This window comes from Cnephaeus nilssonii (genome assembly GCF_951640355.1).
Source record: "Cnephaeus nilssonii genome assembly, chromosome: X".
Classification (NCBI taxonomy): Eukaryota; Metazoa; Chordata; class Mammalia; order Chiroptera; family Vespertilionidae; genus Cnephaeus; species Cnephaeus nilssonii.
The window spans coordinates 51,201,881-51,214,778 of record NC_137071.1 but is presented as its reverse complement, the minus strand read 5'-3'; the positions used below and the strand labels follow the sequence as shown (position 1 = coordinate 51,214,778).

The window sequence follows — 12,898 nt, the reverse complement described above, 5'->3', positions numbered from 1 at the left end:
CATGCATTCAAGTCCTTTGGTTGATCTCTTCCCCTTCCCCCCACCCTCCCCTACCTTCCCTCTAAGGTTTGATGGTCTGATCAATGTTTCTCTGTCTCTGGATCTGGTTTTGTTCATCAGTTTATGTTGTTCATTATATTCCATAAATGAGTGAGATCATGTGATATTTATCTTTCTCAGACTGGCTTATTTCACTTAGCATAATGCTCTCCAGTTCCATTCATGCTGTTGCAAATTTTTTTTATTATTTTAAAAAAATATATTTTATTGATTTTTTACAGAGAGGAAGAGAGAGGGATAGAGAGTTAGAAACATCAATGAGAGAGAAACATCGATCAGCTGCCTCCTGCACACCCCCCACCGGGGATGTGCCCGCAACCAAGGTACATGCCCTTGACCGGAATCGAACCTGGGACCCTTGAGTCCACAGGACGACGCTCTATCCACTGAGCCAAACCGGTTTCGGCTGTTGCAAATTTTTATGAGTAGTGTAAGATAGGGATCCAATTTTATTGCTTTGCATGTGACTATCTGTGGGGAAGCACTGTACTTGGTTGGGATGTCTGTAAGGAGGATTCTCTGAAAGGTCGGGGGACTCTGAGGGGACCTTGCCGAAGGTGGCAGTCCCTACCTTGACTTTTCCAAACAAGTCTGATCCCCCAGGGTGTTTTGCTAGAATCTCTATGTTTAATCTTTAAAGATCCGACCTTGTAGAAGCATGTACTTTCTCCAGGATGTTTACCTTGCTGATTGTATCTAGAGGTTAATTTTAGTTCAAGCTGTTATGACAATAAAAGCCAAAGGAGGCAGGCAAACAGGGCTACTTGGTGGTGATAGCCAAGTAGTGCCTTAGCCCTCTCTTTCACAGAAACGTGTGTTAGAGTAATCATTCATCCATCATTCAGGGTCTGCCAGTCAGTCCCAGCAGCTATCTTATTTTCCCAACACCATTTATTGATTAGTTGAAGACACTTTTCTTTCCTCATTGAGTTCTTTATTCTCTTGTCAAATATTAATTGACCATAAATGCAGGAATTTATTTCTGAGCTCTCTATTCTGTTCCATTGATCTCTGTGTCTATTTTAATGGCCATACCATACTATTTAATTACTATACCTTTGCAGTATAATTTTAAATTAGGAAATCTGGTGCTTTCAGCTTTGTTTTTCTTTTCCATGATTGCTTTGGCTGTTTGAGGTATTTTGTGGTTCCATACAAATTTTAGGAATTGTTTGCATTTCTTATTAAAATTTCATTGGAATTTTGATAGGGATTTCAATGAACCAATAGATGGCTTTTGATAATATGGACATTTTAACAATATTAATTCTTCCAACTCATGAACATGGGATATCTTTCCATTTGTTCGTATCTTCAATGTCTTTCATCAAAATGTAGTTTTCATTGTACTGATCTTTCACCTCCTTGGTTAAATTTAGCCTTAAGTATTTGACTGAATTTGATGCTATTGTGAATGGGATGGTTTATTTTTTATCTTTTTCAGATGGTTTGTTGTTAGTGTACAAAAACATCACTGATTTCTGTATGCTGGTTTTATATCCTTCAACTTTATTGTATTCATTTATTAGGTTTTTGATGATTGAGTCTTTAGGGTTTTCTCTTTTTTTTTCTTTTTTTTTTTTTTTTCAATTTTTTTTTATTAAGGTATTATATGTGTACATATCTTACCATTGCCCTCCCCACACCCCACTCCCATATATGCCCCCACCCCCCAGAGTTTTGCATCCATTGGTTATGCTTATATGCATGCATACAAGTCCTTTGATTGATCTCTTATCTCCCCCACCTCTCCCTAACCTTCCCCTTGTAATTTGACAGTCTGTTTGATGGTTTACTGTCTCTGTATCTATCTTTTTGTTCAAGTTTATAATGTTCTTTATTATCCATATATGAGTGAGATCATGTGGTATTTTTCTTTCATTGACTGACTTATTTCACTTAACATAATGTTCTCCAATTCCTCCCAGGTTGCTGCAAATGATGAGAATTCCTTCTTTTTTATGGCAGCATAGTATTCCATTGTGTAGATGTACCACAGTTTTCTGATCCAGTCATCTGCTGACGGGCACCTAGGCTGTTTCCAAATCTTAGCTATGGTGAATTGCGCTGCTATGAACATAGGGGTGCATATATCCTTTCTAATTGGTGTTTCTAGTTTCTTCGGATATATTCCCAGGAGTGGGATTACTGGGTCAAATGGGAGTTCCATTTTCAGTTTTTTGAGGAAACTCCATACTGTTCTCCACAGTGGCTGCACCAGTCTGCAATCCCACCAGCAGTGCACGAGGGTTCCTTTTTCTCCGCATCCTCGCCAACACTTGTCGTTTGTTGATTTGTTGATGATAGCCATTCTGACAGGTGTGAGATGGTACCGCATTGTTGTTTTGATTTGCATCTCTCGGATAATTAGTGACGTTGAGCATGTTTTCATGTGTCTCTTGGCTTTCCTTCTGTCTTCTTTTGAAAAGATTCTATTTAGGTCTGTTGCCCATTTTTTTATTGGATCATTTATCTTCCTTTTATTAAGTTGTATAAGCTGCCTGTAGATGTTGGAGATTAAACCTTTATCAGTGATGCCATTTGCAAATATGTTCTCCCATGCAGTGGGCCTTCTTGTTGTTTTGTTGATGGTTTCTTTTGCTGTGAAAAAGCTTTTTATTTTGATGTAGTCCCATTTGTTAATTTTCTCTTTAGCTTCCATTGCCCTAGGGGCAGTGTCAGTGAAGAATTTCTTTTCGCATATGTCTGACATTTTGCTGCCTGTGGATTGCTCTAGTATTTTTATGGTTTCCCGTCTTATGTTTAAGTCCTGTATCCATTTTGAGTTTATTTTTGTGTATGGCGTAAGTTGGTGATCAAGCTTCATTTTTTTGCATGTATCTGTCCAATTTTCCCAACACCATTTATTGAAGAGACTGTCTTTATTCCATTGTATGTTCATGCCTCCTTTGTCAAATATTAATTGAGCATAGTGGTTTGGGTCAATATCTGGATTCTCTATTCTGTTCCATTGATCTATATGTCTGTTCTTGTGCCAGTACCAGGCTGTTTTGAGAACAGTGGCTTTGTAATACAGCTTGAAATCTGGTATTGAGATCCCTCCTACTTTATTCTTCTTTCTCAGGATTGCTGTGGCTATTCGGGGTCTTTTTTTATTCCAGATGAATTTTTGGAGAGTTCTTTCAAGGTCTGTGAAATATGCCGTTGGTATTTTAATGGGGAGTGCATTGAATCTATAGATTGCTTTGGGTAGTATGGACATTTTAATGATGTTGATTCTACCGATCCATGAACATGGTATGTTCTTCCATCTGTTTACGTCTTCCTCTATCTCTTTTTTCAGTGTCCTGTAGTTTTCCGTGTATAGGTCTTTTACCTCCTTAGTTAAGTTTATTCCTAGGTATCTTAATTTTTTTGGTGCGATGGTAAATGGGATTGCCTTTTTAGTCTCTCTGTCTGTAAGTTCACTATTGGTGTATAGAAAGGCCATAGATTTCTTGGCGTTAATTTTGTATCCTGCTACATTGCCGAATTCATTTATTAAGTCTATGAGTTTTTTGACGGAGTCTTTCGGATTTTTTATGTACAATATCATGTCGTCTGCAAATAAAGACAGCTTTACTTGTTCTTTTCCAATCTGGATGCCTTTTATTTCTTCTTCTTGTCTAATTGCAATGGCTAATACTTCCAGTACTATGTCAAACAGGAGTGGTGAGAGTGGGCATCCCTGTCTTGTTCCTGTTCTTAGGGGAAATGTCTTTAGTTTTTGTCCATTGAGTATGATGTTTGCTGTGGGTTTATCATATATAGCTTTTATTATGTTGAGGTATGAACCATCTATTCCCACCTTGTTGAGAGCTTTTATCAAGAAAGGGTGTTGGATTTTGTCAAATGCTTTCTCTGCATCAATTGATATGACTATGTGATTTTTATCTTTCAATTTGTTTATGTGATGTATCACGTTTATTGATTTGCGGATATTGTACCATCCTTGCATTCCTGGGATAAATCCTACTTGGTCATGGTGTATGATCTTTCTGATGTACTGCTGGAGCCGATTTGCTAGAATTTTGTTGAGGATTTTGGCATCTATGTTCATGAGGGATATTGGTCTGTAATTCTCTTTCATTGTGTTGTCTTTATCTGGTTTTGGTATTAGGGTGATGCTGGCTTCATAGAAGGAGCTTGGAAGTGTTCCTTCCACTTGAATTTTTTGGAATAGTCTGAGGAGGATAGGTTTAAGTTCTTCCTTGAATGTTTGGTAAAACTCTCCTGTGAAGCCATCTGGCCCCGGGCTTTTGTTTGCTGGAAGCTTTTTGATGACTGCTTCAATTTCGTCCATAGTTATTGGCCTATTGAGCTGTTTAGATTCTTCTTGATTGATTTTTGGAAGGTTATATTTTTCTAGGAATATGTCCATTTCCTCCAGATTGTCCAGTTTGTTGGAATAGAGTTGTTCGTAGTATTTTGTAACAATCCTTTGTATCTCAGCGGGGTCTGTTGTTATTTCACCTCTTTCATTTCTGATTTTGTTTATTTGGGTCCTCTCTCTTTGCTTCTTGGTGAGCCTGGCTAGAGGTCCATCAATCTTGTTTATCCTTTCAAAGAACCAGCTCTTGGTTTTGTTGATCTTATGTATTGTTTCTTTGGTCTCTATGTCATTTATCTCCGCTCTGATCTTTGTTATTTCCTTCCTTCTGGTTACACTGGGCTTTTCTTGCTGCTCTTTTTCTAGCTCTTTGAGTTGTAGGGTTAAGTAATTTATTACCATTGTTTCTTGTTTTTTGCAATAGGCCTGTAGAGCTATGAACTTCCCTCTCAAGACTGCTTTCGCTGTGTCCCATAGATTTTGGATTGTTGTGTTTTCATTGTCATTTGTTGCCATGATGTTTTTTATTTCTTCCTTGATCTCTCTGGTGACCCAGTCCTTGTTTAATAGCATGCTGTTTAGTCTCCATGTGTTTGATTTCTTTGGATTGTTTTTATTGTAGTTGATTTCCAGTTTTATGCCACTGTGATCTGAGAAGATGCTTGATATAATTTCTATCTTCTTGAATTTGAAGAGACTTTGCCTGTGACCCAGCATATGGTCTATCTTTGAAAATGACCCATGTGCACTTGAGAAGAATGTATATTCTGTGGCTTTGGGGTGAAATGTTCTGAAGATGTCAATTAATTCCATCTGGTCTAGTGAGTCATTTAGGATTGCTGTTTCTTTGCTGATCTTTTGTTTAGAGGATTTGTCCAGTGGTGATAGTGGGGTATTAAAGTCTCCTACTATGATTGTGTTGCTATTAATCTCTCCCTTGATATCCTCCAGGAGTTTTTTTATGTATTTGGGTGCTCCTATATTGGGAGCGTATATGTTTACCAGAATTATTTCTTCTTGTTGGATTTCTCCCTTTAGTATTATGAAGTGGCCTTCCTTATCTCTTGTTATGGCATTTACTTTGAGGTCTATTTTGTCAGATATAAGTATTGCTACCCCAGCTTTTTTTTCATTTCCATTTGCCTGAAAGATATTTTTCCATCCCTTCACTTTCAATCTGTGTGAGTCTCTTGTTCTGAGGTGGGTCTCTTGTAGACAGCATATATATGGGTCGTGTTTTTTTATCCATTCAGCTACTCGATGTCTTTTGATTGGAGCATTTAGTCCGTTTACATTTAAAGTTATTACTGAAAGGTATTTGTTTGCAGTCATATCTATTTTTGTGTCTGTATTCCTTCTTACCTGTTTATTTCTTCTTTTTACAGTATTCCCTTTAGCAATTCTTGCATTGCTGGTTTGGTGGTGATAAACTCCCTGAGGCTTTTTTTGTCTGCAAAGCTCTTGATTTCCCCTTCAATTTTGATTGATAGTCTTGCTGGATATAGTATTCTTGGATTCAGTCCTTTGCTTTGCAACACTTTGTATACCTCCTTCCATTCACTTCTAGCTTGTTGTGTTTCTGATGAGTAATCATTTGACAATCTGATGGGTGTTCCTTTGTAGGTAACTCTCTGTCTCTCTCTTGCCGCCTTTAGGATTCTCTCTTTATCATTTATATTTGCCATTGAAATTATGACATGTCTTGGTGTGGGTCTTTTGGGGTTGATTCTGCCTGGGACTCTCTTTACTTGCGTAACTTTTATCTTTCCCATATCCGGGAAGTTTTCTGTCATTATTTCTTCAAATAGATTTTCTAATCCCTGCTGCTCTTCTTGTCCTTCTGGCAGCCCTATTATACGCATGTTACTTCGTTTCATGTTGTCCCGAATCTCCCTTAGGCTTTCCTCCTGCTTTTTAATTTTTTTCTCCAATTGCTGTTCAGCTTGAGCTTGTTTCTGTACCTGATCTTCTAACTCACTAATTCGGTCCTCTGCTTCTTGTAATCTACTGTTGAAACTTTCCATGGTGTTTTTGATTGTAGCTATATCACTTTTCATTTCTTCCTGATTCTTGCATAAGTTGTTGATTTTCTCATCCATCCGATGTATAAATTCCATGACCATTACTCTGAACTCCTTTTCGGTCATGTTGCAAGCTTCATTTTCACTAATTTCCTTTCTTGGCGACTCCACATTTTCTTTCCTCTGTGAGTTATTTCGTTTCCCCATTCTGGCTATTACCAGAAAGCTCAAGCTTCTGTTTGCGTGGACCTGGGCCGTGTGCTGTGGGGACTTCGCTCCACCCGAGTTTCACTGGAGTGCTCTGACACTAGGACGTGTGGCTGCCTTTGGTTGGTGGGAACCAGACTTGCCCAGGGTCAGTGTCCCCAGTGTTCCGTGTGGTCTCGTGTGCACATTTAGAATCAGGGGCCCTGTCTGCACCACACTGTTGGTATGTGCCGAGAATGAGATCCTTAGCATGTGCCAGGAGTCAGAGTTTCCCTGTGTCTGCACCAAGACTCGAGTGTCAAAGTCTCTGTTGCCTTGTGCGGTTTCTCGTTGAGAATCAGGGTCCCTGTGTGTGCACGCACCAACAATTGGGGTCGCTGGCTCTTAGTGTGAATGCGCTGTGAGTCAGGGATCCCAGGCAGCTGTGTCCAGCGTGCCAAATTCCCTGAAGTGGGGCTGCGTCCTGTGTGTGCTCTCTCTACTGAGCCAAACCGGCTAGAGCGCACATTCTTAAAAACCTGAAGGTGAGCCGGCTCAGTGCACTCTCCCAAAGTCCCAGAAGGGGGGCGGAGTCCGTCCTGCGCGCCAAATTCCCCAAAGGGAAGCCCCTCTGTGCACGCTTTTAAGAATCTCCGAAGGGGGAGCTGTGCCCCGCGAGCCAAATTCCCCCAAATTCCCCGAAGGGGAGCCCTCTGTGCGCACTGACAGATTTCCCCGACGGGGAGCTGCTTCTGTCCCGTGCGCGAGCGCGCGCCAAATTCCCTAAGAGGGAGCGCGTCCCTGCGCAAAGCTCGGCAGCTTGGGCCAGGGGCGGGTCTATCAGTTACTATGACGCTGTCTGTGCACGCGCCTGTGAGCAGCTTGGGCGAGCGTCTATCAGTTACTATGGCGCTTTCCGCATGCCTGTGGGCGCTCACCAGCTTGGGGGAGGGGCGGGTCTATCAGTTACTATGGCGCTCGCGCACCTGCGAGGAGGGGGATAGGCTCTTTGACTCACGGAAATCTGCCGGGAAGTCTGGATTCTTGTTTGTTTGTCTGAAGCTGTGATAGCAGTTCTCTGTCCCCAGTGGCTGCAGGGTCCTGGTTTGTGTCAGAAGCCAGGATCCGAGTCTCGGGCAGCTCTGTTTCCCAAGATGGCGTGGTCTCCGCATCCGCACCAGCCGCCTAGAAGTGTCCGCTTTGTGCTCGGGGCTCCGCCGTCTAGGGCTGCCCTGTTCGGGAGCCCCTTGGAAGACCTGCAGAATCTAACTGACCCTATCTCATACACACACACACACACCACACACATCTACACTCTCCTCTATGGGTTCCTCACTCACACTCTCTCTCTCCCTACCTTCCTGCCGGTCGCCATCTTTTTCCTCCCCCTAGGGTTTTCTCTATATAAGATCGTATCATTTGTAAATAATGACAGTTTTACTTACTTTTCAAATCAGATGCATTTTATTTCTTTTTCTTGCCTAATTGCTCTGGCTACAACTACTAGAACAATGTTGAGTAAGAGTGGTGAGAGTGGGCACCCTTTTCTTGTTCCTGATCTTAGAGAAGAAACTTTCAGTTTTTCACTGTTGAATATAATGTTAGATGTGGGTTTATCATATATGGTCTTCATTATATTGAGGTATGTTCTTTCTATATTGAACTTATTGCAGGGTTTTATCATGAAAAAATGGCTACAGCCTTCATCTTAATTGTCTCTGGGATAGTATGGAAGCCAAAGAACAACTCAGAGGCTCCTCAGAATAAATACTATTATTGTATTTTATGTTCTGAACATATTCAAAATTACATGTGTGCATTGATGAGATACTGAGGTATAGGGAGTAGAAATATATCTAATACTGAAATTGACCTTTCCTTCTTTGTTCCTCACAGGCAGCCCTAGAAGCATTAGATGAACTAGATCTGTTCGGTGTGAAAGGTGGGCCCCAATCAGTTATTCATGTCCTTGCTGATGAAGTACAACACTGCCAGGTAAGAAAATAATAGACCACATTATAGATAATTTTATTCTTACTCAGATTCAGACTTAGTGTGGACTTTAGAATAAAAAGACCTGATTGAGAATAGATAATCTTATTTATTACTATGTGCCAAAAATATCAGACATCCTATCTATACTAATAAAAACCTAGGTGGCCCTTGTGCCCTTGTGTGACGCCCTCATGTCATCACAAGACAGTCGCCCCCACGTTGTCACAAGATGGCCATCACAAGATGACCGCCACAAGATGGCCAGCAGGGGAGGGCAGTTGTGGGTGATCAGGCCAGCAGGGGAGGGAAGTTGGGGGTGATCGGGCCAGTAGGGGAGGGCACTTGGGGGCGATCGAGTTGGCAGGGGAAGGCAGTTGGGGCCAATCGGGCTAGCAGGGGAGGGCAGTTGGGGGAAATCGGGCTGGCAGGGAAGGGCAGTTGGGGTCGATCAGGCCATCAGGGGAGTGGTTAGGCATCAATCAGGCCAGCAGGGGAGCAGTTAGGGGGCAATCAGGCTGGCAGGCAGAAGCGGTTAGGGGCAATCAGATAGGTAGGCAGGTGATTGGTTAGGAGTCAGCAGTCCCAGATTGTGAGAGGGATGTCTGAATGCTGGTTAAAATTAGAAGATGAATTCATATCTACTATAACACTATGGATGTCTAATCAGGGTTTGAAGAAGAGAAGAAAAATCATTTTGCCAATGAGAAGAACCTTAATCTTTCAATACAAAGAATAATCCTAACCAAAACTAAACATATGCATTTATATGCAAGATTGGGCCTAAACCGGCAGTCAGACATCCCCTGAGGGGTCCCAGATTGGAGAGGGTGCAGGCTGGGCTGAGGGACACCCCCAGTGCACAAATTTCATGCACTGGGCCTCTAGTATTATAATAAGCCTGATATAGCATTAGCTGTAACATAGATCATAGTCCTGTTCTCTCATCCACGGTTATAAAGGGATCACATTATAGTATATAGAATTCCTCACTATTGTCATATCAAATCTATGGACTGTGCTCCTGAGTATCTCCTTTTCTAAATATAGCAAGAGAGCAAGGGGGGTGACTTATGTTGAGTGTTGATAGTGGCTCTGAAACATTCCCTTGTTCCAGATGGGCTCTAGGATTAACTGTTTGGAGTTTACACTGTTTAAATAAGGGGTAAGGAACCTTTTCTCTGCCAACATCATTCGTGGGCCATACAAAATTATCAACTTAAAAATTAGCCTGCTATATTTGGTCAAACATTTAATTAAATCACCCCTAATACCTTGGCAGGGCCAGACCAAATGATTTCATGGACCTTATATGATCCATGGCCCAGATGTTCCCCACCCCTGGTTTAAATGGTAAATGCATATATTTAGTTTTGGTTAGGATTACTTTTTGTATTGAAAGATTAAGGTTCTTCTCGTTGGCAAAATGATTTTTCTTCTCTTCTTCAAACCCTGATTAGACATCCATAGTGTTATCCCATGTAATAAAGAGGTAATATGCAAATTGACCATCACTCCATCACACAAGATGGCCATCCCCATGTGGACACAAGATGGCCACCACAAGATGGTCAGCAGGGGAGGGCAGTGGTGGGTGATCAAGCCTGCAAGGGAGGGCAGTTGTGGGTGATCAGGCCAGCAGGAGAGGGCAGTTGGGGGGACCAGGCCTGCAGGGGAAGGCAGTTGGGGGGGGGACAAGGCCTGCAGGGGAGGGTAGTTGGGGGGACCACACCTGCAGGAGAGGGCAGTTGAGGGGACCACGCCTACAGGGGAGGGCAGTTGGGGCAACCAGGCCAGCAAGGGAGGGCAGTTAGGGGTGACCGGGCCAGCAGAGGAGGGCAGTTGTGGGTTACCAGGCCTGCAAGGGAGCGCAGTTAGGGGTGACCAGGCCTGCAGGGGAGAACAGTTGGGGGGGACCCAGGCATGCAGTGGAGGGCAGTTGCGGGGGACCAGACCTGCAGGGGAGGCAGTTAAGGGTGACTGGGCCTGCAGGGGAGGACAGTTGGGGTGGGGGACCCAGGCCTGCAGGGAGGGCAGTTGGGGGGGGGACCAGGCCTGCAGGGGACAGCGGTTGGGAACAACCAGGCCTGCAGGGGAGGGCAGTTGAGGGGGACCAGGCCTGCAGGGAGGGCAATTGGGGGGGACCAGGCCTGCAGGGGAGAGCAGTTAGGGGCGACCAGGCTGGCAGGGGAGGGCAGTTAGAAGTGACTGAGCCAGCAGGGGAGGCAGTTGTGGACAACCAGGCCCGCAGGTGAGGGCAGTTGGGAGTGACCAGGCCTGCAGGTGAAGGCACTTGGGAGGGATAAGGCCTGCAGGGGAGGGCAGTTGCAGGGACCAGGCCTGCAGTGGAGGGCAGTTGGGGGCAACCAGGCCAGCAGTGGAGGGCAGTTTGGAGGGACTAGGCCTGCAAAGGAGGGCAGTTGGGGGCAGTCATGCCTGCAGTGGAGGGCAGTTGGGGGTGACCAGGCCTGCAGAGGAGAACAGTTGGGGGGGGGTACCCAGGCCTGCAGGGGAGGGCAGTTGCGGGGGACCAGGCATGCAGGGTAGGGCAGTTGGGCACGACCAGGCCTGCAGGGGAGAGCAGTTGAGGGGGACCAGGCCTGCAGAGGAGGGCTGTTGGGGGGGACCAGACCTGCAGGGGAGACAGTTAAGGGTGACCGGGCCTGCAGGGGAGCACAGTTGGGGGGGACCAGGCCTGCAGGGGAGGGCAGTTGGGAACAGCCAGGCCTACAGGGGAGGGCAGTTGAGGGGGACCAGGACTGCAGGGGAGGGCACTTGGGGGGGGACCAGGCCTGCAGGGGAGGGCAGTTGGGCACGACCAGGCCTGCAGGGGAGAGCAGTTAGGGATGACCAGGCCTTCAGGGGAGGGCAGTTGAGGGGGGCCAGGCCTGCAGGGGAGAGCAGTTAGGGGCGGCCAGTCCTGTAGGGGAGGGCACTTGGGGGGACCAGGCCTGCAGGGGAGGACAGTTAGGGGTGACCAGGTTGGCAGGGGAGGGCAGTTAGGGGTGACCAGGCGGGCAGGCGATGGAAGTTAGGGGTGACCGGGCCTGCAGGGGAGGGCAATTAGGGGCAACCAGGCTGGAAGAGAAGGAAGTTAGGGGTGACCAGGCCTGCAGAGGAGGGCAGTTAGGGGCAACCAGGCTGGCAAGGGAGGGCAGTTAGGGGTGACCGGGCCAGCAGGGGAGAGAAATTATGGGCGACCAGGCCAGCAGGGGAGGGCAGTTAGACGTCATCAGGGAAGGGCAGTTAGGGGGAATCTGGCAGGCAGGGGAGCAGTTAGGCATTGATCAGGCTGACAGGGGAGTCGTTAGGGCGTGATCAGGCTGGCAGGCAGAAATGGTTAGGGGCAATCAGGCAGGCAGGCAAGCAATCAGTTGGGAGCCAGCAATCCTGGATTGAGAGGGATGTCTGACTGCCTGTTTTGGCCCGATCCCACTGGGCAGTCGGACATCCCTCGAGTGGTCCCAGATTGGCAAGGGTTCAGGCTGAGCTGAGGGACACCCTCCTCTCTCCCCCTGTGCACGAATTTCATTCACCAGGCCTCTAGTAGTAAATACGAATTCATCTTCTAATTATAAAAGTTTTCATGGAAAAGATAAATACCAAGGATATATGAACTGAGCCTTCCATTTCCTGCTTTTCAGCAGGTACATTTTCTCTTATCTTTATGCTTAAATAGTTGCTAATAGAGCAACAGGATTGTGGGTGGGATAATGATGTTAAGAGTATTCTGTATCCATTAGCAGCTGCTTAACAATCAGGATTGAAAAACATTGAGAGCAGTATTGAAACAAGGGATAATGTACAGAAATAGCTAGTTTTTAAAGCTCTCACGCTTGAATGATGTTTATTTTTTCTTCTGAATGTTGCTCTTCTACATAAATCTTTGGAAACTAAATTTGTTAGTTTTACAACCTTGAGTTATTCACTAATGTGCCACATTTGATTTCCTTTCTCTTAGTCTATCCTTAATTCAATACTTCCCCGGGCTTCAACATCCAAAGAAGTTGATGCTAGTCTACTTTCAGTTATATCCTTCCCAGCCTTTGCAGTAGAAGATAATCAGTTGGTGGAGGTCACAAAACAGGAAATCATCACCAAACTTCAGGTATGTGTACATGTGCCTTTCTTTCCTTTAGGGTTCTTACTTTAAAGGGAAATTATCTTTTTAGGCCTTCATTATGACCCGTGTCTGTGATTTAACCAAGTAATCAGGGTTAATATCACCAGAAAAAAGGGGTATTGACATCATGTACTCTCAATATAGTGCAATGAGAAGTGCACAGCACCTCTGTGATATCCTTCCAAA

General features: G+C 44.7%; 1 protein-coding gene across 1 annotated transcript in view; it reads left to right on the top strand.

Moving 5' to 3' along the window:
* The window catches only part of PHKA1 (phosphorylase kinase regulatory subunit alpha 1), a 371,877-nt gene that overhangs the window by 109,813 nt on the left and 249,166 nt on the right, over positions 1-12,898 (top strand). Inside the window, exons 8-9 of the mRNA XM_079765335.1 lie at positions 8,494-8,592; positions 12,551-12,697. Of these exons, the coding sequence (XP_079621461.1) occupies positions 8,494-8,592; positions 12,551-12,697 (246 nt within the window). The remainder of the gene's footprint in view (positions 1-8,493; positions 8,593-12,550; positions 12,698-12,898) is intronic.